We start from the raw sequence: 27,863 nt of genomic DNA on the forward strand, positions 1-27,863 counted from the left end.
CTGTGATAGACGTGGCTTCGATAACATTCCCTCCTACTTAAAGCACCGCTGCAGCCTCCTCTTTTCATACTCATATTTTTTTTTACCGGAAATTAGGACGTGTATCGATTTCTTCTGACGGTATGTACACTGGTTTTGTTTTCATATTTCTCGGGTTCCCTTTTTTATCAATGCCAAGCGAACTCATTTTCTCTACCGTGTATTTTTCTCCACTTTATTTGGTCCGTTTACAGTTTTCCAATGTACAGTAAACATACACAAGCTGGCTGATGCAGCGTTGTAAACACCTCGTAAACTCCAGCGTTGTATGTTAGCTTAAAGCGAATTATTTTGATATTTTTAATCAATAATTTTCAACTCATTTTGGTCGACTGTTGTTTTACTCCAACAGTTTACACACAATTACAGTGTAGTGCGGTAATAGACACACAAACTATGATGTTTGTTGCAAACAATTTCGCCAAAAGTTTTTAATTGCGTCGCTTTTATCGTAATTTGTCCCACTTATCAGACCAAAATCTTGGTAGCATAATATTTTAAAATAAGGTTCGACTTTGGTGTTTTTTAACCACTTCGAGTATTGGCATTCAGCTCGTAATCACGGTGCTTCCGAGGGTACGTTAATGCAGCATAGTGACACGCCACAGACTGTAAATATACAGTCAGTGCACGCGGCGGATCAGAACCAGAACAAGGCGGTATGAGCCAGCCAGCTGCGTCAAGTGGCAGGCGGAAGCCAGAATACATGGAAATGACACATTCAAAATAAAAGCGTTAAATAGTAGTAAAGGAAAACGAAGTATTTAAAATATATATTGAAGTACTGTATTTTAAAGATGTTCAGTTCAGTTTAAACCATGTAATATTTTATATTTGCCGCCAAAAAGAAACTGTATATCGTATTAAACATATATTAATAATAATAATAATAATAAAAATAAAATAAAGAATCTCATTATGTTTCTTCATTAATGATATCTGCATATTGTTTTTTGCAACACCTAAATACTTGTAACGTCTAAATACTCTTTCAAACTATACTTTTTTACTACTTTTAAAACACTGAAAAATTCTCATTTCAACATTGTCAAACAACAAACTCAAACATAACGAAAGAATAGAACATAAAACATGAATTAATGCATACATTAAATGATAGAGGGCGATGAAAACTTCAATATAATACACCTTTGTTTTTTATTAGATATAATTTTACTAATTATTTGACAGGTCATAATAGCTTTTTTTATTCTGTGTTATCGTAGAAATAGAGTCAAAGAGATGTTGTAGTTCAACATGAAACAGACAGATATTTGGCGTGATCTGAAGTGCTCTAGCTTTATGGATGTGATACTTGCCAACCAGGCATATAAGCTTAAGTACACTGTCAGTAGATTGTGAGCCTGTATTATAATTTAGGAACAAGTCCGTGTCCTCTAACGTTGGTTTCAATCTCTTAAAATGTAGATAAATTAACAGAGAAGCTTCAACCCAGAATTCTTGAGAATATGTGCACTGATGGTGGATTCAATTTCTCTTTTACAGGAAGAACATATTGGAGAAATATCTTCTGTAAATATATGTAATAATGCACTACACCAGTAAAGGTAAACAAGTATGTGGAATACATGTAGTATCTGAAAGACATTGAAGATTTGAACAATACTGTCGTCATCCTACTTAATGATTTTTTATTTACCTCCATAAAAACTGTAAATCTTAAAAAAGAATCACAGAATAAAGTACAGTTCAACAAAGCATAAACAAACAATACAGAACATTTTAAATTACATTTCAGCTTCGTGGCAATAGACATAAGCAAAGGCAAATATGAGTAACAAGACAACAGCAGCACTGAGGTTATAGAGAAACCTAGCAGTATACAAGTTTTTCCAGACATTTGCCTAAGGATAAGGCATCCAGACCAGTGGTGACAGTTTTGTTGTTACAAGCCGTGTTCAATAGAAGGACCTGTTAGTCGAGAGTTCTCTGATGTGGGCTGGTACAGTTTTCCATTCATGTGCTGCAAGGGGCAGATTGATTCAAAGCAGATTTTCTCAGATTCAGCTTTCTCTCTTTCTGTTTGTAACCTGACTGGTATTTTCTCGTTTGACCAACAAAGCAGCTGAGCAGAAGAAGAGCCATGCCATGAATAATTTTAAAGATGAGACATATGTTTACATGTTATAGGTTTTCCCAGCTCAGAAGATTATGTTTTGTAAAATTATCAAATTTGAAGATATGTAGTTTAAAGACTAGCAGAATCAGTCTTTAAACCCCATATGAGGACATCACATTTTGGGTTTACTGGACCTTGTTCTTCATTTTGCTAAACTTTGGCCTGTTGTCCTCGTTTGTGGACACTTTTTTGTACCATCTAGTGGTAGTAAACCCAGAATACACCAATCCATGTTAAAACAAGATTGGCAGCCATCTCTGCTGGGCCAGTCTGAGGCCGATCCCGAAACGAAAATGGACAAGGTCCAAAACCTGATTAAAATTTATGGTTGAAACTTATTTATGATTGATAACGTTTGTAGTTTGATATGCCCGACAAATTTTTACCAATTTTTGCAACAGTAACAATCTAAGACGCTGTAATTAGAAAGTACTCGTTTAAGGACATTGAGAATTGGTTATTGTCTTGTTTGAGGACACTGGGATTTTATTATCGCTGTGAAAGTTTAGTTTTTACTAACCAGGTCCCACCAATCCCATATAGCGAGGAGAAATTAAAAATGCGTACCAAACAAAAGTTTGGGTCTCAGGAGGGTATACCAATTGTCAGCTATGGCAATGGAGCTTTATTGCCTCAGCACTTGCTGTGCCAAATATGACAGACTGCAAAAGTCAACCAAATGTTTACTGTGAATTTCATATTGAATATTTTTATCGTATATGAATGCACCGCAGTGATACCAGGTCTCATTTTTCTGTGTAGTGTAGGTTATATTAATGTATTTTTAAACATTATAAATTATCTAATACTTATTAAGAATGATTTCAATCCACACTTGCCTCAAAATGATTCTTTAGACGAGTTACCATTTCAACTCTGCGTGTTGAGCTATACATGTTTTACTTTGAAAGTACACACCGGAAGTCCTGTCCTCCAGTTTAACTAGCTTGATACTTGTTGTGTTGTTTGCTAGCCCTGAAGCGGTGGACTATTGTCTAACCTCGCCGGACATGGCCACGTTATCTAGCGTTAAATATCTTTGATAGTAGCATAGTTACATCGTCGCCAGGACTGCGTAACGCCAGGCGTTGTTTTTGTACTCGTAATATTTTCTTTAGCTAACATAATGTCTAGCTTTGTGTCGGTAGCGGTAGCGGTGAATCGGGCGGGTCAAATATGCTTTCGCTTTTAGACCGGAGCGTCTCAGCTGGATAGGCGACCCCGGCTCACTGTGAACCATCTCCTTGAAGGCTGCCAAGGGTCGACTCAAACTGGTAGCTGCCAAAATCAAAAAGAAGGTAGCTGTCGTGGTTGTAACGTTAGCTTTTGTCGCTTTAGCTGTGTTTGAAGTGTACCTATGTTGCTATTCACTGAACGTTAGCTAGTTCAGTAGAAGCACAACTAACGGATAACGTTATATACTTAACGGTGCTTCTTTATGTTATGCTTTGGACAGCAGCCAGTAAGACAGGTTAGCTAGCATAACGTTACCTCTCAGCTGACATGATCTTGATACCAAAGATTTAAATATTTATCAAAACAGCCATGAGTCAGTCTTGGCACAGGACCATAGGCAAATCCTGAGTATCGCTGCAATTGTTACTGGATGTGAAGTAATGATGTAAAACCCTGTATTTAACATCCGTTGATGTCTTTCAGCTTGTTTATGCCGCCAGTCTTTGTGCCTGTGTCAACAATGGAGACCACTCAGGTGACGTTGGTTGTCAGAGGAGAAACAAACCCAGGTATGGCTGATAAACTTGACTGTAGACACAGCTAAAGATAAAGGGTCAGACTAGGCACGTGGAGCTACATAATCTTTAACCTACATTTAGAGGTTGCCATGTAGTAGGATGTGTTGCAATACTTATTTATTCATTTTTGCTTTTCTTTTACACAGGCTATCTGTTTGTGAGGTGCAGCACTGCTAAAAGATTACACAGGCTTTCCTTAGATATTTAAATCACTGTTTGAGTTGTGATGTGTGAAGCTCCTAGAAAAAAACACAAGTTTGCACGCTTCACATGAATTAACATGAAGGATGTTTTTACAGGCCGTGTCAACATTTCATTGTCTAAGAAAACTTCACAAAGCAGCCGTCACTGTTAGTCATATTTGTTTCTGCCGAAGTTACATCAGGTAACATGTCCATTTAAACATTTCCAGGGGAGGTGATTGCAGTTGTTGGTAGCTGCGATGCCCTGGGATGCTGGAGCCATCAAAAAGCTGTGACCTTGCATCCTGTCGGTAACGATGGGTAGGTTAAACTTAATGTGTAATGTCAAACGTATTTGGCTTTCTCTGTCAGACAGAAGGTGAAATGCTTTTCTTGTTTTTTTGTCTGTGTGAAATATTAATGTATAAGTTGACTCCTTGACAGAAATACGTGGACTACAACTGTTGCTGTGCCTAAAGGAGTTGTGTCCAAGTACCGCTATCTCAAAGGCTTCTTTCTGGAGTCAAAGGTGAGTAGAGTCTCCTGTCTTTATAGAGGTATTAAAATTACAAATTAAATTGCTCGTTGCTGTCACAGATAGTCTTTTGAAAGCAACATTGGCTAAAGATGCGCATTGTTAAATTCAAAGCTAAAGTCTATTTTGAATGATTTGTGATGATTTCAGGTTCTATGTTAAGTCACACCTCTCCTGCTGCAGCTCATCAGCAGGACAGGGAATAAGAGTTCTCCTGGTTTGTTTTTTTAACTGACTTTGAAAGGGTTATTCTTATCTAAGCATGTGAACATTTTATTTAGTTTAAGTGTAGTTTCTTTCATTGATTAAACAACTTAACTACACTGAAGAAAATAAATAAATAAAAAATATTAAGTTATTACTTCTGACCTCTGCTAAGCCGCCTGTTTATACAGAAGCTGTACACAACATAACAAGAATACAAATTTCCTAGAAGCAAAGAGAAAGAGAATGTGCCAACCATTTATCTGGAAAGGTTGTGTTATCTAGCTCTCTGTGTTTATTCTCTCCTAGTACGGGTGTCGTATTATTTTCTATGTCAAGGGTGGGGCTCACATTTCGTGAGATTAACGACCTGCTCTGACTTGTCTAACCTTGTGTTTGCACTTTTTTTTTTTTTGTTTATGAAAAACTTAGATTGTGCATTTCATTGGCTTAAAGCTCCTGTGTGGTGAAACTTGGCTATCTGTTCATGCAGCTTAAGTCATGCTTGGAATCTGAGTTACTGCCACGGCTGTGGAAAAGCTTTAGTGCTGCTGGGTGTGTTTTCTGCACTCTGATATTGTCTTTAGCTCCATAATGAATATATAAGTACATCAACAAGTCAAAAATAGCTGGGATCCTGTGTAATCATGTATGTAAAAACAGAGTGCAATGATTTGCAAATCCTTTTTGACCTATATTCAGTTGAATACAGTACAAAACCACAATATTTGATATTCAGAATTGATTAAGTTTATCGGTTTTGTAAATATACTCTTAGTCTGACTTAAATGCCTGCAACATGCTCCAAAAAAATCATTGTATTCACTGTGTTACATCACCTTTTCTTTCAACAACACTCATAAGAGCGTTTAAGAAATGAGGACAGTAATTGTTAAAGTTTTGAAAGTGAAATCCTCCATTGTTGTTTGATATATGACCCTACTAGCTCAACAGTCTGGGTTCTCTGTCGCCATATGATGTGAACTCGCGAGAACACAGCACACTTTTCCACTTTGTGTTAGTCCATCTCAGACGAGCTCCGCCTGGAGAAGGCAGCGGTGTTTCTGGATGTTGTTGATTACTTTGCATGGACGAGTCTCAACGTGCATTTGTAGACGCACCAACAAACTGTGTTTACTGACAATGGTTTTTCAAGGTTTTCCCAAGCGCATATATTAACATTGTTTGTCATATTCGTTTTTAACGCAGTGCCACCTGAGTGATCAAAGGTCACGGCCATTCAGTGTTGGTTTTCACCCTTGCCCCTGACATGCAACGATTTCTCTAGATTTTCTGAATCTTTTATAAATTTTAGATGGCGAAATCCCTAAATTCCTTGCAGCTGTGCGTTGTGAAACATTTGGAAACCATTGGACTATTTGCCCACATAGTTTGTCACAAAGTGGAGAACCACCCACCATCCTTGCTTGTGTGCCCAATCATACCCAATCATGATACTATCACGTGTTATCAGCTAACCTGTTTGCCTCTGGAATGTTCAAGCTGTTTTTTGACCATTCCACAACTCTCTCAGTCTTTTGTTACTCGTGTCCCAACTTTTTTGGAACGTGTTGCAGGCGTCAAATTCAGAATGAGTGTATATTTGCAAAAACGTTTAGGTTTAGCAGTTTAAACATTAAATATCTTGTCTTTGCACTATATTCAAGTCTAAAAGTCAAATCATTGCATTCTGTTTTGATTTAACACAGAGTCCTACTTTTTTGGGATTGGGGTTATAAATTACGAAGGTGGAAATGTGATGCTACAAACATGTTGTTACTATAGCTAATGATGGCTTTATTACAGATAAAGAGAGCAGCTTTATGTGTCACTTAAGAAATGTTTTTTTTTTTTCTTCACTAACAAATCCACTTTACAGATTTCAACCCATGGTGGCTGACTGCCCCAGCTGGGGATTGGTGACTATACCAGCTCTAATTCCTTTCTCACATTCTGGTCCAACGGCAGCTTTTGAGACCAGACTGAAAAGTAGTTCAATGTATCTGATCTGAAACCCTAACATTGTACCAAACATTGGAATTGCAGAGTGCAGGTGGTCCCTGTCAAGTGATAGTCAAAATGTGGGAGACCCATCACCAACCCCGCACGATGAGCCCCACAGGTATAGAACCACAAAAAAAACAAACGGTGCCTGGTGTGGTTGGGTTTGGTAAAGTGTGTCATACTCAAACCCCCCTTTAGACTTCCCATTCCCTGCCCTCGCACTATATGTTAACAGTTGCCCATCAACACTAATATAGGTCAGTTCTTGCTTATCACACTGATGAAGAAGGTTAGTATTTCAGGGTTAGTCAAATATGACTTTTGGTATGTTCTTTTGGGCAACGTGTACATGTCAGAATTAACATAACAATACCTGACTGCAGTGTTTCCTCCTCAAACATTGTCTGTAATTTACTGGTAGCCTCTTGCTTATTTGGCTGTGTGTATTATTTGGCAGTGATCAGGGGCAGCTCTTACTGGAATAATCTATAGCCATAGAGGAAACACTGCAGTGCAGCAGTAGATGTCATGGCCTGATACTGTAGACCTCTCCAGTTAAATCCCCATTGTGTCAACCTAACACCGACAAAGCACATTCAAAATGAGCTTGATGGGAAGAATAGTCGCAACCATATTTGCAACCTGATGTCCTCTTTGACCCCAGCCTGTCACCCCATCCTAGTTTTTTTTCTTCCTTCTCATTTTTTCCCCGTAGAATAAAAATTTGTTACAAACATGCTGTTTGTTTTTATATGCAATGCAGATGTGTTTTGTTTGAGCACTTTCATAAACATCCTGCTAAAGTAGCATCAATGACACAGTCATGCTCAGTGTCGTAGTTTAAGTTGTTTTTTTTTTGTTTTTTTGTATCAAATATATTTTGTTGCTCAGGTGACTCTTGAGGTTGAGGCAAATCAAATCAGAGCAGCATCTTGTTTTTGAGAGTTCAAATAGAGGTTTGAACTCTTTGTACACAGGAAGTGCTCTGGTTTGATCTGACCTCAACCTTTGTACTGTTGATGTTCCTCCATCCTGTTCCTAATGTGCTCTACCTTTGTTGCAGCGTCACACCAGAATATTGACGACGGACAGTTTGGAATTCACAGTAAGTTGGATGAAAAACAAATACTACGAAGCCACCACTAACTACTAACACAAAAACTTATAAGTAAGGCACGCTCTTAGATCTTTTGAAGTGGGGTTGTATGACGTACTTTCCAGAGTCCATGTCCTACTTACAGTAGATGTCGGTTGGCACACTTCCAGTTTGGAGAAGCAGGCAGGAGTACTGACACAGAAGCTAAGCAATGCTAAGCAGCAAAGCGTATTTTAGCCACCTTAAAAAAAACAATATCAGTTTAATTGTACACTTGTTAAGAATATTTTCACCACTTTACCTTGCTGTCATAATTTTGCCAAACTGAACACAGGAGCAGCTGGTGTACCGCTGCCTCCATCAGTTTGTTTGTGTTATCGTGTAACTTCAGCATCTTTAAAGCGTTCGGACTCTCAAAAGTCACACAATAACACAAACTAAGTAACTGATTGAGGCAGTGGTAGACCAGCACCTCCCGTGTTCAGCAATTTAAAATCAGTCAGTGCGGTTATAGCTCGACTAGGCTGTTTAATCAGACTTCTGTCCTTGTCCTAGCGTATAAGCACGGGAGGGGGATTGATTAATTAACCAAAGTATGTCCAACTTCACTACGCTGCCCCCTTTCAGCTTGTTAGTATTGGACCTTTTTCCGGGTGACTTATTACGTCACAGACAAACAAGTTAGCTACGGTCAGCTAGCAGCTAACTGGTACCATGCAGGACAACTTCATGGCTCTGCATTTCATCCGTTTGATTAATTACCATGTCAGTCAGACTGACGTGATTACATGTATTATAAAAGTCCAGCTTAAGTTGGACTAATACAAATTGATTTTCTCTAATGTCATGTAAACATACTGACTGTTTTTGTCAGTGGAGTCTGGTGGCTTTGACGAGAGCATAGATGGGGAACTGAAATTGTAAATGGCTACCCTGTCTAAATGGGTTGTCTGCAGCACTTTTTTTGCATAGCTAAATACTTACATTGCGTAGTTTTCTTGTCAGTACTCCTGCCTGCTTCTCCAAACTGGGGTCGTACTCACCAGCAGCTACTGTATGCAACACAGTAGGCCCGTTTCCACCGTAGGAACTTCGGGGTAATTTTACAGGGCCGGGGCCGTTGGTGCATGTCTCCACCGCAGGAACCACCCCAGGACAGAGTTCCGGAACTTTTACAGGGGCTAAACAAGTCCCTGCCTCGGGTTAGGTACTCAGAACGGCCCCGAGAGACTCCTGGCTGGGGCTTGGGGTTTACTTGGTGCTGATTGGATATATTCAAGGCAGGATGTGACATCAACAGAAAGCAACAAAATAGCCGGCATTTTTAAAACTCAGCAGACGAGGGTTAGCTCGTTCATATAGCTTCCGCCGTCATGTAAAAAAACTCACTAAATGGCGCGTGAAAAAAATATTCTTTCCAGCGGATATCTTAGTTACAACATGATTGAGCTAGCAAAGCAGTTTTGTGTTGATATGTGTGGTATTTATTCAGTTTTGGGAAATCACGATGTCTAGAAAGCATCAGCTAACAGCAGCAACAAAGCTAACATCAGGACGTCATCTGTTAAAAGCCTCCCGTTGTCGGATACGACATGAAACTACTCCAGTTAGCTCAATCATGTTGTAACTAAGACATCCGCTGGAAAAAATATTTTTTTCACAGGCCATTTAGTGAGTTATTACAGACACCGCTATCAGCTAACGGTGTCCCTACGTCGCCCCGGTCAAAATGGTCGTGCAACGATTACGTCACATCCAGAGGCAGCCTGTAACTTTACAGGAACCTTCCTCGTACTCCGCTCTCTCAGTGGAGACACAGCGGTTGAGAGGGCCGAACGAGAGGACGTTCCTGTAGTAGTTCCTGCCCCCCAAATAGTACCAGGAACTTCTTCAGTGGAAACGGGCCTAGTGACTATGAATAAGTACCTCACATAACCCCACTTCAAAAGATCTAAACTCTCCTTAATTACTTTATGTAGGTTTACAGCATTTAAAATATTCATGAGATAGAAATGCTATAAAACTGAAATGCTTGCTAATGTGCTTAACCCTTCTGGGGAATAGAAATTCCCTACAGACCACACTGCAGTCACTTCCTCTGCTTTGTGCAGCAGAGCATTTGAGGTCATTTGTCTCCTCCCTGCTTTTGTTGCTGGAACCAGTTTTCTGGTCAGCAGTTATGGGAAACAAAGTGAATATTCACTGTCATCACATGCTTACTGCTTTCATCTTCCTTTTTTATAGATGGGGTGAATTGTGTAGACTCTGGGTGGCTCACGTGCCAGACAGAGATTCGCCTGCGTCTACACTTTTCCAAGACGCCTCCGGTGTCCATCACTAAGAAGAAATTCAAGAAGTCTCGCTTCAGGTAGGTTTGACCCCGAGGCAGAATTTAACACCACTCGGAGAAAGTTCTTCTTGAAAGTGACATGAGACAGATCTATTACCCTACCTGTTACATAAGTGTAACAGAAATCCTGTGCACAGAGGTATAATAGGAGAAGCTGAAAGTAAAACATAATTTGACCTTTTACTGATGGTTTGATGCTTTTTTTTAATAATATATGTGACGTTCAGTTTTCCCATCTCTGTGTATTTACCTAATTGTGTATTAAACCCACCTATACAGAATTAAGTTGACATTAGAGGGCTATGAGGAGGAGGGAGATGACGAGGAAGAAGAGCTCAGTCCCTCAACTTGGCATAAGATGACCACAACTCTGGAGATCAGTATGATCAGTGCCAACCGCTATAGGTCACGCCACTCGCAGCCTGAGTGTGGGTATGCACTGGAGCCCTCGCAGTGGACTGAGTACATCATCCACACCATGGACCCAGACAACCTGGAGCTCACCTTTGAGTTCTTTGAGGTCATATTTGATAAGCAATAAAAGTAGTATTCTTGACTAACATCAGGCATCATGATTAGATTTGTTTTCCTTTGGTCAGAATTGTAAAACGTTCATATGTCCGTTTACAGGAGGATCTGGGTGAGCACGTAGTCCAGGGGGACGCTCATCCCGGATTCGTTGGCACAGCTTGCCTCCTCTCCTCGTCTTTCTTGGAGAGCGGTAAGGACAACGGAGTCGCCACACTTCCGATAATGGGTCGAAATTCCAGACAGACTATCGGGAAAGTCAGAGGTGAGATATTGCACAAATGAAATCCACATTGGCTGACAATTAGCAGACAAAACAAAAGGAAGGGAGGAACTGTCTCACATTTATAGTTCACACAATGCTCTGCACAAGGAAATACCTGTTGAACACCTTTGTTCTTTGTTCTAGTGGATTACCTGGTGATCCGGCCCATCAAGGGGCTGCAGTGTGACATGAGCTCCTCTTTCACCAAGTACTGGAAGAAAAGGAGTACTCTGGATGTGGGCCACAGAGGATCTGGCAGCACACACGCAGCGAAGTGAGTCATAACAAGTTTCTCTGACTTGGACAGGATAGAGTGCCTCGCATGGAACACACACATAAATAGTTAATAGTGGGGCCCTCCTCAGAAGCTCCACGATGCAATATTATCACGATACATTCGTCACAAACAATATTGTGATTTTCTATGTTTTGCGATACGCTATGTATTTTCGTAACATATATTGCGATTTGTTTGGTTTGGGCCAAAAAAAATTCAGACTGGTTTGACACGAAGCCAAACACCGGACTGGACCGATTTTATCAGGTGTCCCACTTGACTAGTGGAACATAATAACACCATGTCCCAACAACAATCTAGCATCTGACTGTTGCGTAACATCGGAGCTCTCTGTCCACACTGAATCCATTAAATATGCACTTATGTGATGACATGGAAACTGCAAGTAACGTAGGCCTTGCTTGTTTTTAGCGATGGTCATTTACCTGAGCAGAAACTTACAGCTCCCCAGCGATCTCCCTCTAGCCAGCTGCAACTGTGTTTAGGTTTTTGTGGTGAATGAAGGAAGTGAAGTGCAGATAATTCCTCATTTTAACTTCATGAATCAGCCATTCCTAGTCCATTGCAGCACTTTCACAGTGAGCACAGGTATAAATAGCAACAGGGCATCCAACTTAAGTTCAGTTTAAAATGGAGCCTGCAGCCAGTTAGGACTCCTCTTTTGTTGGCTTTAAAACAAAAATGTTTTCATGGTGGTGCAGTTTTTTTTATTTTGAGAGAGACCTATTCTGCCATGTCTCTTCTCGTCACCCCAAAGAACACATGAACGTTCAAGTAAACAAACAGTGTGCACCGCTCTCCCACCTCTTCTAAAATTTGATCGTCATGTTGCCGACACCACCTCAGCTTGGCAGTAAATTGCGCACAGCTTAGTCCATTTAGAAATATAGTCGGTGTATGATATTAATCACGTTATCATATTGCTTGTTACTTACGCACTTTCAGTTAGATTCAGCACTGTGAGGCATCTGCTACTTTTCAGTTTGCCATAATGTTATGTATTGGCAAATGCCAGTTCAGCCGGTTTTCATTAAATCAAACCTGGACCTACTGGCAAAAGTAAAAACGGAGCCAACTCTATGATTTCCCCACTGACTATGTCTGCATATTTGCATTTGCATCTGTCCACAAATTGTGTTTGGTTTGTGTTTTACAGGCACCAAAGAGTCAGGGAGAACACAATAGCCTCGTTTAAAAGTGCTGCCACACATGTAAGTTACGCATATCATAAAAAGAATAAATAAATATTTACTTTTGACCATGATTATATATTTAACATTACCTTTGCCTTAATTACGTGTACATTGCTTATTGCAGGGTGCAGCCTATGTAGAGTTTGATGTACACCTCTCCAAGGACAGTGTTCCCATCGTATACCACGACCTGACGTGCTGCATCTCCACCAAGAAGGTAAAAGAAAGGCGTGTTGTACTTGATAATGGACTTATGTAAGTGTTTAATCTGAAATGGTGTATTTCTCTGTTGGTATTTTTTTTCCATTAACTAATCATGACTTGATTAATATACATTTAGAAAAATGGTGAGCATACACAAATGTGTGTCACTACTTAAGAAAAGTAATTAAATTCTTTCTGTCCCCTCAACAGAAAAATGACAAGACCTCTCTGGAGCTCTTTGAGGTGCCAGTTAAAGACTTGACATTTGATCAGCTGCAGCTTCTCAAGGTAAAAACATGGAGTGATGGCCAAAACTGTAAATAAGACCCAAGTTGAGATCGACTTTTATCCTTCAGATGAATGACCTGAGCTCCTGTTGTGAGTCGTCATAGTGTCAGTTGCTTCATTGTTCCTCCACAGTCAGGAGGTTTGCGTGTTCCAAATTAATTAATTCACATTGAACAAATCCTCTCCTAGAAATTATTTATAGTTGCACAGACACACACGGGAACTGCAGAGTAGCAGCTGCGTAACTGTGTCTTCCATCAGCCAATGGCACATTTGTGGGATTAGCGCCTTCTAAGTGGGGAGAGCATTATCGCATTAGGGGAGTTCCCTTAAATTACAACTGGACAGAATGCCATTAAGTGTTTCGACTGTTATCATGATGACATATTAAAACTGTACATATGTGGCACTGCAACCAATTTATTGTTACAACCTGTAACTGAAACAAATGTGTTGAAATGTAATTATGTGTTTATGCTTTGTTTTGTTGCACAGCTGGCCCATGCCACTGCGATGAAAGAACACGATGACAAAGGTATGCAGCTTTTGTTTGTCTTCTTTCACCAGGATTTTTTTAAAGTGGCTTGACCTGTTGAAAACCAGTGTGCTTGCATTTGTGTCCAAGGCCCAACAATAACTTTTAAAAGCAGTTGTCTGTCTGATAACCAGGCTTCGGCTTTTGGTTGCTGAAACTGAAAATATGGTTGCCATTTTTATCAGCTTATATTTTGAGTAATTGAGATATTATGCATTCATATGTCAGATTATTAATGACATGTGACATCGAAGAAAGTATAAAAGGTCTATTGCAGTAACCAGATTTGTAGTTTGTGAACCAGTAGATGAGATAAGGATGTAAAAGGTGCCTCATTTTTCAGAACATGATACAAAAGTTTTATAATGTCTGGTTCAGGTTCTGTCTAAAACAGCAATATTTAAATATCACTAATGCAACAAATATTACTGTGGGGTGCATGTTTCTGCTGTTTTCTGTCCCTATTTGCAACCCAATGGCAACTGGCAATCATTACTGTCAAGCCCTGGTGTTGTTGCGTACAGTTAACGCTGATACAAACTGTAGATCAAAAGGCTGGCGTGACTTTGTTTAGATCAGAGGCCACTTTGTATGTATTACATAACAGCACAGTTATGTAAGCTGAACGCATAAATTAGTCAGCAGATCATTTGTGTCATGTGCATTAACAGTCATCTGTTTGGCTTGTTGCTCAGATCTGCTGGACGATGAAGAAGAAATCGATGAGCATCAGCCATTCCCCTCCCTCTCACAGGTGAATGACTTTATGACCATTATTAAATAGCTTATCTAATCAGTGTGTGAGCTTCATGAGCAGTGCGACCCTCACCTTCACAAACCTATAGATAAAAACTAGGAACATGTATTGATGATGCATGGTTTGGTTATTTATCAGTTATTACCTACTTCTTGTCATTGTAACTACATTAGCACAGTTTTTGTCACAGTAAAATGAACAGCATCCTTCATACATCTTCTACAGATCTTCCAAGCTGTTCCTGAGCAAGTGGGCTTCAACATCGAGCTCAAATGGATCTCCCAGATGAAGGTGGGTACACTGTGTCAACAGGGTCAATAGCCTAATCATTCCCTCAATAAGCATCCTTGGGGATCTCCAGTAGAATAAGGTTTAGCTTTTTTATTATGACTCACTAACACCTAATACAGCATAATGCAAAAATACATTTACGATTTATGCTTTTTATTGACAGGACGGGTCATGGGATGGCAACCTGTCAACCTACTTCAACATGAATACCTTCCTCGACATCGTCCTGTCTTGTGTTCTGCAAAAAGGCGGAAAAAGACGCATCGTCTTCTCCTGCTTCGACCCAGATGTCTGCACCATGTAAGCACAGTTAGCATCTGAGGATAAAGTATGCTCGGATTTGATGAGGCTACAGAAACTGCATATGAAAAAGGACAATTGAAAATCTTCTCTGAATCTCATGACAGATTCCAAGCGCAATTATTCTTAATGATTTTAATGAAAACGTCTATTAAGACAGTCAAGATGCTGTGTATAAAGGGTATCTTTCTAAATACAGTAGGTTCTGTTCAACTGCTTCTTACATCTTTCTGTGTGTTTCACTCAGGGTGCGTCAAAAGCAGAACAAGTACCCCATCCTCTTCCTGACACAGGGAATTTCAGAAAGGTATCCTGAGCTGATGGATATCCGCTGCCAGACCACTCAGATCGCCATAAGTTTTGCTCAGAGTGAGAACATTCTGGTAAGCAGCTGTTGCAGAAAGTCTTTATCACGATGTATCCACTTAATTTTCCAGAGTTTGTGCTATTTAAATATGGTATATGGTGTGAATAAATATAAATGTTGGTTGACTTCTCAGTGCCTACGCCTCACTCATCCCCGCCATATACCGTCAACTTATTCATTAAGGTTTGCTTTGCAGACACGCTCTGTCTGATTGGGACCTTATGCCCAGTTCAGATCAAAGATTTGTGATGAGACAAGTTGAAACAGGCAACTACTTGCAACACTCCGTTCTGCAACATTATAAAAACGTGCTGGTCCACACCAATGCAAATAGAAGAGACAGTCAGTACGTTTACATGCACAGTTTAATTCCACTTTTAATCGGAATGAAAGGCCATTCCGATTAAAAGTGGTCATGTAAACGGTCATTCCGATTGAAAAACGGTCATTCCGATTGAAAATTAAATCCGATTAAAGGGGGTGGTTTATTCCGTTCGTCATTCCAAATGAAAGAATTTTGTGTGCATGTATACACTCATTCCTCTTTAAGTTCATTCCGGTCTTTCTGCGCATGCTTGTTTCCTTGCCCTTCTGGCGCGATGACGTATATAGCACGCATAGCAACGGGCTGCATAGCAACGGGCTGAGATAGAGCAGTCGGACTTGTTGCACTCACCGGTTTCCATTCGCCACAGCACGGTCTTCTACCTCCCTTCTTCGACCTTCTACCTCCCTTCTCCTCCTCAACAGATGAAGCATTAGCAGAACAAGGTTGTTGTCGTACTGCTGCTTCAAGAATATAAGCAAAACAAGCCCGAAAATTGCACTAAGAACGGCGTCGTCAAGCATCTTGTTATCCGGAGTGAGGACTACAGTGTTTTCTTCCGGTAAACGTAAACACGTAACATCCGCCCCGCCCCCTATCCAATCAAAAACCTTCCCTGCCCCAAACCTTGCACAGACCTCAATAAAGGCGATTGAACTGATCTCCCATGTAAACCCTCATTCGGAATGAATATTTCCCATGTAAACTACCTGGAAAGACTTTAATTCCGAATGATTTCATTCAGATTTATTTCATTCCGAATGAGAAGCCATCATGTAACCGTAGCCAGTGTATCATCTCTATACACTAACTTTCTGTGCTTGCTGATTTGCAGCTTTTCAGGCTGATTTTGTGGCTGAATATAATTTGCAGCTTCTTAAAATATGAATGAGGATAGTGATAGTGAGATACTGGCTACAGCTGCATTTGTAGGAGTGATGAAACAGTGAAAAACTGAAACAAAACCACCATCAGATGGACTGAATTCATGATAGATTTGCCACCAGGGCCAACTCAGTTTCCGTCCCCACAAACTGACACCTGCGACAGCAATTAAACATACTGTCTGTGGTCATTTTTTACCTGACCAGATGACGTGCTTTACGTTCTAAAACCAGCCGGCAGCAATTTGACCAGCTGAGTTGCAGGAGACACCATCAGCCGGCTTGAGTCGAGCTCAGACCAGCCAGTTCACACCGCTGCAACTTTTCTCTGCAGCGTTGTAAAACAATTTCCTCTCGTTGCAAATTTTTGGCCTGAACTGGGCTTCAGAGAGTTTTGCACCCTCCTCTTTAGCATCACTGCATTGCCCTTGAGCAAAAGACTTACAAAAGTAGACCACCGCTGTCACAACAGTCCACACAGCAAACAAGTCAGCCAGCAGAGCCCTGTGTCAGCTGTCTTAAGGCCCTCTAAGTAGAGCAAAAACTGACTCCAGACAGCTTATGCAGCATAATCTGACAGCGTCACATGTTTTCTTGAAGGCACATATGGAGCTGATTTAGCTTACTTTACTATAGTTTACTACACACAGACTTTACTGTGTATTTGTGCACAGATGATGAAAGGAAACAACATTATATTTAAACTGGTCCAGCCAGTTTCACTGCTGCAGGGGTGAATCAGGCATCAATGTTGCTGCACTGTCAGTTTATATCTGCTAGCAGTGTTTGTTTTTGCTACAGACAGGCTCAGATTGTTATTCTTAGTGTCTGAACACATTATGGGAAGGAAGATAACATGGGACAAAAAGGTCCAGGTTGAAAAATACAAACGAGAGCAAGAGGGCAAGAAGTTGTCTTTATTTTGAGTTGAACAACATTAAACAGGACCACTTTTTCTCACTGGACTTTGCTTCTTTAGGGGATCAGTGCCCACACGGAGGAGCTGCTAAAAAACCTGTCCTATATCGCGGATGCCCAGTCTAAAGGCCTGGTGGTGTTCAGCTGGGGAGAGGACAACAACGAGCACGAGATCAGAAGGAAGCTGAGAGAGCAGGGAATTGATGGCCTCATCTATGACAGGTAGGTTACTGCAACGTCGATCCTTTAAGACCTCAACTCTTATAGTGTAGACCACAAACACAACATTTCTCTTCATGTTAGAGTTTGGCGTAGAGCAGCATAGTGTTGTACAAACAAATGTTTTGCTTTGAAAACAATTGGTTAAAATGCTTTCCTGCCATTTCTGTTCTGTTAAACATTCTTTATGTTTCAAGCTACAGTCTCTGCTGGTTACCCAACACCCTGCACTGCAAACCATTCAGTTCACCCTGTGCTGTCGCATCTCTGTTCAGCTTGAAGCCACAGTTACAAAGCAGGGCTTTCAGTTTTATAAATTTAATTACTGCATTCCCAACACCGCTCCTCGTTACGTCACTCTGTGATACAAGGCCCTTCTTATCAGCGCACTTCTTCAGGGTTCAAGGTTATATCACAAGCACTGGCAGGGATGCTAATCACTTGGCATCTGCCGTAGCTGTTGATGAAAATGGGTTGATTATTCATTGAACATTTTGTCTGTCAGTGTGAAACTGCTACAGAAGATGTGCCAGTGCTGTTACATAAGGCTCGGGCTGCTAGCAGGTTGAAAGAGAGCTTCCTCTGGTCTCAGCAAAGCGGCACAGTCAGCAGGGCCTGTTTGTTCAGCCGTTTCAGTTCCCCATATGATGACATTTGCTCTACATTTATGTTTGCACTTTGACCCAGATTCATAGACGCCTGCAGAAGGAAGACCATAGGCTTTGAACCCTATTTTACAACAAAACAGTCCCTGCACCTTCCAGATGTAGCTATAATTAACATTTCAAGTCACAACACTTGACATCTCCAGGTTGTTGTTTTAACTGTGCCTCTTTCTTACAGAATTTGTGAAAGCTTGGTGCCGTATTTTGACTCAAGTTCTCCAGATTCCCGTAATGTCTCTCTGGTTCCTGGCTGTGTTTTGTTCATTTACTCACTCTACACACCCTGGCTGGTTTTTGGCTCCCCCCTCTTATTTATTAATACGCAGCAGGAACAAAAGGTTCCTTGACAATGATACAAGACGGTTGACTTCTCATATGTCCCACATTGTAATACTACAGTGCTTGTTATTTCAGTGGCAACGATTGCTTTATCTTTTTGGATTGTTCTTAACACGGTTGTTTGATTGGTCAACTGCCATGTTTATCATTTTTGAGGCAAGTTTCCGAAACTGACACCTAGGTCACTTCCTTTTTAAATGCCTGTGTATTGTTTTGGATATGCTTTGAAAGTCCTCTACAACTCATGCTTGGCACAATACTTCTTGCTTCATCTCTGCTTCATTTTGAAAACAGAAGAGGCACCAAGAGTGAATGGCTTGTTTAGTGTTACTCGACATTTTGGCTTCTGTATGAATCAAAAAATATGTTGCATTTTTAACTGCTAGTTGCAACCTAAATTGCTTGTAAATGTCATGAAAGTGAATGGAATGGATGATCTAAATTAAGGGATGTCCTGATCCGATCTCAAAGATCAGTATTGGGGTCGATCAAGGCACTTTTTAACTGATTAGGGTCAGCTTTATTGAGCTATATTAAGCCCGCTTCCACCGCAGGAACTTCGGGGTAATTTTACGGGGCCGGGGCTGTTGGTGCGTGTCTCCACCGCAGGAACCCCCCCTGAAGGACAGAGTTCCGGAACTTTTACGGGGGCTAAACAAGTCCCTGCAAGTCCCTCTAGGTACTCACAACGGCCCCAAAAGACTCCTGGCTGGGGCTTGGGGATTACTTGGTGCTGATTGGATATACTCAAGGAAGGATGTGACGTCAACAGAAAGCAACAAAATAGCCGGCATTTTTAAAACTCAGCAGACGAGAGTTAGCTCGTTCATATAGCTTTCTCCGCCATGTAAAACTAAATGGCCCGTGAAAAAAATATTCTTTCCAGCGGATATCTTAGTTACAACATGATTGAGCTAGCAAAACAGTTTTGTGTTGATATGTGTGGTATTTATTCAGTTTTGGGAAATCACGATGTCTAGAAAGCATCAGCTGACAGGGACAGCTAACAGCAGCAGCAAAGCTAACATCAGGACGTCATCTGTTAAAAGCCTCCCGTTGTCGGATACGACATGAAACTACTCCAGTTAGCTCAATCATGTTGTAACTAAAACATCCACTGGAAAAAATATTTTTTTCACAGGCCATTTAGTGAGTTATTACAGACACCGCTATCAGCTAACGGCGTCCCTACGTCGCCCCGGTCAAAATGGTCGCGCAACGATTACGTCACATCCAGAGGCAGCCTGTAACTTTACAGGAACCTTCCTCGTACTCCGCTCTCTCAGTGGAGACACAGCGGTTGAGAGGGCCGAATGAGAGGACGTTCCTGTAGTAGTTCCTGCCCCCCAAATAGTACCAGGAACTTCTTTAGTGGAAACGGGCCTATTAAGCCCAATCCGACTTTTGTTTTACATCAGTTGTCACCAAGTGGCAACTTCCATAAAAACGTGGAAGGGCAAAAAAAACTGCAGTTCCTCTAATGGCCACTTGAGGCTGGCTCCAGAAGCTAGTCAGTCCTCATAGACTCCCATGTTAAAATCCCCAAATTTACACATTTACAGCCAGATACAAAAAATTGTTTTGTTCTCTATAGCTAATTTTCCCATTCATGACAAATGAAGGGGTGTGAATTTTTATATAACTCACCCGTTTAGATTTTATTAGGGCTTAAAGTTAAGTATAAATCAGGGCGGGCTGCTTTGAGTGACAGGCTTTTCCCTCTCACGGAATTATGGTCACTTCTGGCTTCAAAAAACAAGATGGCGTTGGCCAAAATGCCAAACAAGAGACTTCAAAACTGGAGTTCACAAACCAGTGGGTGACTTCCTGTTGCTACGTCCGTTATTTCTTACAGTCTGTGGCTGTCATACAGGTGTTTTATTCATCAAGCTCCCCTAAGCACCACGCTTGCTGCGAGACACCCCGCTCCCTAAATGGCAGCAAAACACAGCATGAGACTTATGCTATTGGCCGAAGTTATAAGCCCTCGTTTCATTCTGCTCAGTGTGAGTCTCTTGTACTTCAGCATAGTGTTTCACCGTGGGTGGAGCAGAGACAGACAGCAGTGTAGAGCCACGCGACGACAGCTACACTCACCACGCCACTGCATGTGCAACAAAAGCCCTGCATGCAAAAGCCAATGAGAGTAATTTGTTAATGTAATCCGCACAAGAGATGTACAGAGGATGAAAATAAACACTCAACAGAATACAGTTCATTCAGGTAACTCAGGCAAAGGCCAAAAAGATTACAGAGAGGTTTTGATATTTTATTAAAATAAAACATTAATGAACAGCTTGGATGCAGGGATTGTTTTTTCTTTGTCAAGCACATTCACTGGGTTGATTTTAATAACTTTAAAGTACTTGAAGTGTGCACTGTGCAGCTGTATTTTCCAGAAATACAGAAGTGTTGGATTGGAACTTAATATCAGCAGACACTCAATATTAAATGACTTTGATCAGGAGAAAAACTTGGTCGAGACATCCCTATCGCAAATAATGTTGATCCAAGAGAGACCTGCATTTCATCTTCAATACTTACAGCTATTCACCTCTCAGCTATTTTGTCAGATGTCACTGTTCATACGTCACAAGTATATTTTCTATTATTTGCACCTATTAAGTTTGTAGACGATCTGCTTGTATCGCAGTTTGGTTTCTTTGAACAGGGGTGATGGCACTGGAAACTATGTAGGATTGAAAATTAGCTGCACTGCTCTGCTTTCATTTGGTGAAGACTTCAGGAGCATGTCTCATGACACTGGTTGAACATTATGAAAATATCTTACTGGATTACTGGTCTCAGAATGTTTGACATGAGCTACCTCTTATGACCTCATATGACCTTCTTCCTATGAGTGTGTTCCCGTTAGGAGATGGGTTTGACAGATGGTACTCACATCAGATATTTCTTACAGAAGACATTTTGATTTGTCACTGGAAAGCACAGATGTTATTAATAAAATTAACGATGGTTGTGTTCTATTAAAGCATTCCACAGAGTGTAAAGTGCAACACACACCGCCGCCGTACGCCGTGCGTCAAAACGCCCGCCTCCATTATATTCTATGAACCAACCCACACTGGCGCCGGCCGACGCGCCGCGCTGCTCTGCTTCAGCCCACTGCTCTATTTCCAGCGCGGCCGGCGCTCATGGCGGCGCTGCGAGAAAAGCCTTTTATGTACGTCTCGTCTCGTAGGATCAACTCTGGTTGTTTCAAATTTTTAATAAGACGACTTTGATAAGAAACTGATAAGAAACTCACCCGTGAAATTCAAGTTGTTGTTGCCTCAAAGTTTTTCCTCTTCTTCTTCTGTTATTAGCAGTTGGCAACCGTTGGCAACTAGTGTAGGTACAGCCACCTAGCGGGCTGGGGTGGGAAATACATGTTCATGGTGCCGCTGCGCGCCACTGCCAGTGTGTGTTGGGGGGCGGCCCTTGACGGCCACAGCGCCGCGCCGGCGGCGGTGTGTGTTGCACTTAACAGTGACTATTTTTTAGGATTCTTTCAGTTTCACGGTATATACAAGTATTTTTTCCCCCTTTATATAGATTTATTGTGGCTTATTCTACTGTCAGGGGTTCGTAGAACATAAAAACATTTTAATGTAATCCTACAAGAATGGCCATGGTTCTCTAAATCCACAATTCGATTACACTTCTAAAATCGCAATTGAATTGATTTAAACATTTTTTTCCCTGTGCTAATTTTTTAAAACCAAAACAGCTTCCAAAAAGCAGACACAGCTCCTCTCTTTGGCTCTTCTGGTGCCTCTCTGGTCTCTTGATCTCTTTCTTCATCCTCCATCTGTCTTTTCTGTGTGCTGAAGTGATGGAACTGTTAACAGACTGTATGCTAACAGGCCAGCCAGTGAGCTGTATCCAGCCTGCTGTTCAGCAGTGCCGTTTTGTAAATGTACAGCTATTGGTGTTACAGATTGATTGTGTCACACATTGTTGTGCACTGTGGTGTTTTGCCCTGTTGGGCAGTAAGTCTGAGGTTATTAATTGTAATGTCATAAAGTTAACCATTAGTAAGAAGGATACACAGTGAAAAGGACTTCCCTCTTAAAACAGTGTTTATTTTTCTGTGCGGATACAAAATGATAACTACAAAAATAATAGTAAGTTATAATTTACACCTCTACTTTTCCTACTGTGACAAGTCAAAATGTCTTCTGTGAAAAAGCTCTCCATGACTGAAAGCTCCACAGTGGTTAATCATGACCCTAATCCCATCCATGGCTTAAACCTTAACCACCTGTAACCAGCTGTAGAGAGCTGATTGACAGAGCTCTTTGCTGAGGATCTACAGTGTGGGATGAGCAGCATACTGGGGGTCCAACATTTCTGTAGCCCTTATCCAATTTCATATAACACATGAATGACCTTTGTCCTACATACAAGCTTGCATAGCTGCGCTAAATGTAGGTTTTAGCTTACTAGAACAATGTCTAACATTGTTCTTATTGGGACGGAACAATGCCTCTGTTTTCCATAGTGGAGTGGTCAGGATGTTGGCCGTACGTGACTTGACTTGGTAGCATGATCTTAATCTGCCCTGGAGCAGGTTGTAAAAGTGAGCCCATGAACTTCAGCTACCTAAATTTCTATTTAGTGCACTCTGGCATTGCTTCACAAAAGGTGGCATATGCTTAGCAGGTAAAAGTGAGGTGCCCCAAAGCTTTAAAGGTCCCATATTGAAAAAGTCCACAGAGAAATGCACACAGTTGATATTAAGAAACTGTGCCTGTAAACCAAGAAAAAAATATAAAATAAGGAACACTCCTGACGACAGTGAGTGTTCAGAGCCAGAGTTTGGTGTCAGTTCCGTTGGAGTCAATGGGGTGGGAACTGCAAATAACACTTTAACCCACGGTATCTTTGTTGTTTCAACTTTGAGTTAAAAAAATCTATCCACCGGCTTTAAAAAAAAAAGATGATTATTGACATTCTTTATCTGAATATTCATGTTCATTTACCTTGTCATTGGTCTTCAAACAGATCATGACTCTGTCCAGCAGCTGCAGCTCAGCCTCTGCGAGTCATGATCTGTTTGAAGACCAATGACAAGGTAAATAAACATGAATATTTCCATTAAAAATGTTGGTAAGCATCACGTAAAGTGTGTTTTCTAATTACGTGGAAGGCTTTTGCAGTCTAGGTTGAGACAACAAATATATGATGGGTTTAGTGTGGTATGCTGTAGAGTTTCACGGTATCATGGTATCTCAGAATTTATGTTATTATCAGTCAGAGTGACCCTTAAAGAAAATGGAAGGGTTATTGTTGGTTGAACGGACGTTTTATTGCTATAATTAAAATTTGAAACCATTTGGTTAATGGGAGTTTGTGTAAAAAGTCTCCTCTTTGAAAATGAATGAAATAAAGGTGAGATTCTCCATCCAGTTGCAGGTTGTTTTTTTTTTTTCAATATCATAGATTAGCAAATGTACATGGTGTGATAATTGTCAACTTTTGTATCACGTTATACTCTCAAACCAGTATATCACTGCAACACTAGCATGCTGTGCCTGCCCCATTTACTTCAACAGAACTGGCATCAAACTCTGGCTCCTTGAACGTTGCCACTGTCATCATAACCTACTAACCCTTTCTAAAACGTTGAGGCAGAGGGTACTGTCTGTAGCGCTGGTTGAGGGTGAGATGCTGTCAGCAGATAAACAGATCTGTGTGGGTACATGAGACCCTAAAAAAGAGGCTGGATCATGGGGAGTACCACCAGTTGGTCCAGGACGTTTACAGGCATATTTTAGGATGAGTCAGGGCAGGGACATATAGCTCTGGCTTTCCAGCAACCGCTACCACCAGTTTACCAACTGTAAACCTGTTGTTGTGACCACTGCAGAAGGTCTGCCTCTCAAATCATCCGATTGGACAATGGAAAAAAGATGAAAGAAGAGATGAAAAGCCAAGCGCCTAGAGCGCAGAAACTTGAGGCATGTAGGCATGCGCCTTCTTACTGCCGAAAATGGCAACCAGTGCAATCACCCTCTGAGCCAAAATGAATGCAGCCAACAGTGCTGATTTTTTTATTAACACAAATGCATGAAAAGATGAGAATGGAGCTACTGTATGATAATATTAACCCTTTGCTAGTCAGTTTAGAGCACATTTATTTTTTTGCATCTTGCTTGTTGGATATTTGACTGTTTTTTATGTTACTTGTATCAGATAAAATGATGAATAAAAGCTCAAATGATGTGCAGTATATACAGTAGATAGTGGGTAAATGTTCTTACTGATGTTGTGATATATATTTGTATATTTCAACCCTTCTGCGAGCTCTGTTATTCATCAATGTGAATGTATACATGTTTTTGCATCAGGTAAACTCCGCTTTGGTTTATGAGTGACGGATAACATTTAAAGAATCTCACAAGGTCGCTAACGCCTGTCACTGATCTAACTGAAACATGTCTGCTCCTTTTCCTTCAGTATTTGCGAGGACCAAGGAGAGCAGTCAAACATCTTCAAGATAGAGGAGCAACACTCCCTGCGGGAGGTGATCACAGAGGAGACCATGAAGAGCTGCACCTGCTCCTGCTACTCCATCCCCTGCTCCATGGCTCCCTGCGCCACCACCAAGTCCCGTGCTGGCAGCGCCGAGTCCGACTCGGGCCTCAGCTCCTCATAACCCCTCCTCCCTTTAAGCTTCAGTTGACTTCACTGCACATATACACCGAGAGCGCCAAGCCGTGAATGAATGATCAAACACAAGCATATACTTGCTGAAAAATGGGGACTCCCTGAAACGTGGTATTTCACCCACATGGCTCTGTGACCATCAGGGCACATTCATACTTAATACTTGAAAATGAGAAGTTGGACTGAGCGTCAGAGTGTAGGCTAGTTTTATTTCTAAAGCTTGGAAAAGTAGGCAGATTAGTCTGGATAATACACGAGTATGAAGGCAGACAGACTTTACTATTCATGTTTTCTGATAAGTTGTATATTTGGTCTCACTTTTGCGCACATGGAAATTGATAGTCTGCCTTGTAAGCCTGTTTGGGCCTCTATTAATCAGTCCCTCCATGATGTTTGCAACAGTAAACACAAATTCAGCCAATGCCTGTGAATTCTGTGCAATCTAGATTTAGATTTTAGATTTATTTATTTAGCACAAGTTAAAAAAAGTTCCACTCCCGTCATCTGGTGGAGATGCTGGGGAGTCTTTTCCGAGCACCACAACTTTACCGCAACTTTTACCATTTAAAAATGTGTTAAATATTATTTCATTTTAGCACGCAGCATCTTGAATTTTTACATTCTTTTATAATGAGACTCCTGCTGCAGAACTGGAGCTCTGTGTCTGGGGCAAAGTCTCTGACACACCCAGGAAGGGCTGCATCACATAGCTAACATTGCCCAACAATTATTAACAGCTCTAACAACCAAGATGAGACATTTTGGTGTCAGTGTAAGATTAACTGCTTCCTCAAGGCTTCAGCTCAAGCGGCAAAATATGATGAATAGTGAGATCACGTTGCTCTGTGTTAGCTCGTGCTAACCGGGCAGCGAGAGCAGGAGGGAAGCGGCTCACCATCCTGAAGCCGCAGCAACAGCTGATTGGCTGTGATCAGCTTGTAATGCCTCCACCTTCCCCCAACCATCACAAATAAATATAAATCATGTAGGAAACTGAATGCTCATCATAAAGGGCTTTTTTGCATTGTGCATTTTTCACTTGCTGCAACAATTTCAGTGCAAGGAAACACCCATAAACACAGCAACATGCATTCGATTTTTTAGAAACGCTGCTGTGAAATGAGGCGTTTTCAGGCTACAACAATCCCAAGAACAGCTCCTGAAATCTGGAGGGACTGATTGATGCAAAATGGTATACTGATGTCAGAATACAGACTCTCTCTGAGTAGATTTTCGTCATTGGAAATAATTAAGTTAATCTAAATGTCAATATCTTTTACATTAGATTAGATTTACATTAGCACTATATAGTCAAACATTAAGATGGATATTTTGAGAATTTATCAGCAGTAAAAGTCATTTGAATATCTGCAGCGGAGTCTAGTCACGGTTAGTGTCAGCAGTACAAGGAGCCAAAAGTGAATCAGGTGTGAGGTCATCTGTGGGTTTAATCTCAGTGTTAAAGCAAAGATTAAGTAATAAATAAATTTTTAGGTCACAGTTTTACTAGTTTGTCCACAATCTGACAACCCAGTGCAACAAGAACACACATCATGTACACAACACACGACACAGGATGTTAGGCACCGTCCCCCTGGGTGAAATACCACTTTCTTCGGGAGCGCCCTGAAAGATGACAGATTAAGTTTGGGCATATTTTCCAAAACAATTTCTCTACTTCGTCACACCTAATCACAGGAGTTAAACCAGTCCAACCACCTCCGCTCACTTCCAGGTTTTTGTATTTGTTTTGCACTCTTCACAGATGTTTTATGTTATTTATGCTTTCTATTGAAGCAGGTGGGCGTTTTGCCAAAGCATTGAGGAAGCAGTGATTTTAGGTTTTTCAGAAGAACCTGTAGAGGTCATCGTGATAGTGGAACAAGGTCGTATTTAGGAACTACACTCGATAGTGGATATTTATTTAGCTCACATGTTGCTTTGCTTTATAGTCTAAGTGCTCAAATGTAATGCATATTATATTTGCATATTATAAGAGAACAACTGCAGATTTATTGTCATAAAGTTCATGATAATGCGGGATTATGCTGTTGGGTCTTTTCTGTGCATGATGCCATTACCTTCAGTGTTATTTTCTCAGATAGCAATGAGTAATAGCGACTGGACGCTAATTTAGCTTGAGCGCAGACAGTATGGGAGATGCAGGTTGCCATTAATAAATACTCACCCTCTTCAGCAGTAAGAAGATGGATTTATTTCCTTTTGGACGGACTATTGACAAGCACTTACTCCTGCTTCTCACACCTCCCACTCAGCTGTTATTGTAAACCACATACAGCTTGATAAATGTACTGTTACCATGTCCTTTATTCTTTTTATCTACCTGATTGAAAAGCAGAAGAATGTTTTATTTGTCACAGTGCGCACACACGCACCACAGCCTTAAGGGGGGAAAAAATCAGGTCTATTTGCGTTTTTAAAAACCTCCAATACCTCACTCATCATCTATTAGAATAGACCTGAGCTGAGACTTGTGTACAGAATGAACTC

General features: G+C 40.9%; 1 protein-coding gene across 2 annotated transcripts; it reads left to right on the plus strand.

Annotated features, from left to right (window-relative positions):
• The first annotated feature begins 50 nt into the window (after positions 1-50).
• On the plus strand, positions 51-27,393 carry gpcpd1 (glycerophosphocholine phosphodiesterase 1). 2 transcript variants are annotated; one of them, XM_033648363.2, is made up of 20 exons: positions 51-120; positions 3,839-3,924; positions 4,346-4,436; positions 4,560-4,644; positions 6,901-6,976; positions 7,922-7,963; positions 10,199-10,322; positions 10,584-10,824; positions 10,935-11,097; positions 11,242-11,371; positions 12,552-12,606; positions 12,713-12,805; positions 13,003-13,080; positions 13,576-13,615; positions 14,311-14,369; positions 14,598-14,663; positions 14,827-14,963; positions 15,211-15,346; positions 17,519-17,679; positions 25,143-27,393. In XM_033648363.2, exons 2-20 carry the CDS (start codon positions 3,846-3,848, stop codon positions 25,339-25,341), a joined length of 2,055 nt encoding a protein of 684 aa, XP_033504254.1. In that variant the 5' UTR covers positions 51-120; positions 3,839-3,845; the 3' UTR covers positions 25,342-27,393. The 2 variants fall into 2 exon arrangements, with proteins under 2 accessions (XP_033504254.1, XP_033504255.1); XM_033648364.2 differs by lacking the exon at positions 51-120 and adding an exon at positions 3,129-3,477.
• Positions 27,394-27,863: the final 470 nt, after the last annotated feature.

Source organism: Epinephelus lanceolatus, chromosome 13 (assembly GCF_041903045.1).
Source record: "Epinephelus lanceolatus isolate andai-2023 chromosome 13, ASM4190304v1, whole genome shotgun sequence".
Classification (NCBI taxonomy): Eukaryota; Metazoa; Chordata; class Actinopteri; order Perciformes; family Serranidae; genus Epinephelus; species Epinephelus lanceolatus.

Bases quoted from the DNA above. Each gene is read 5' to 3' on its own strand.
- gpcpd1 (XM_033648363.2), top strand. From the start codon at position 3,846: ATGCCGCCAGTCTTTGTGCCTGTGTCAACAATGGAGACCACTCAGGTG. The intron at 3,925-4,345 runs GTATGGCTGATA...AAACATTTCCAG, and splicing joins CAGAGGAGAAACAAACCCAG to GGGAGGTGATTGCAGTTGTT. The intron at 17,680-25,142 runs GTAGGTTACTGC...CTTTTCCTTCAG, and splicing joins GATGGCCTCATCTATGACAG to TATTTGCGAGGACCAAGGAG.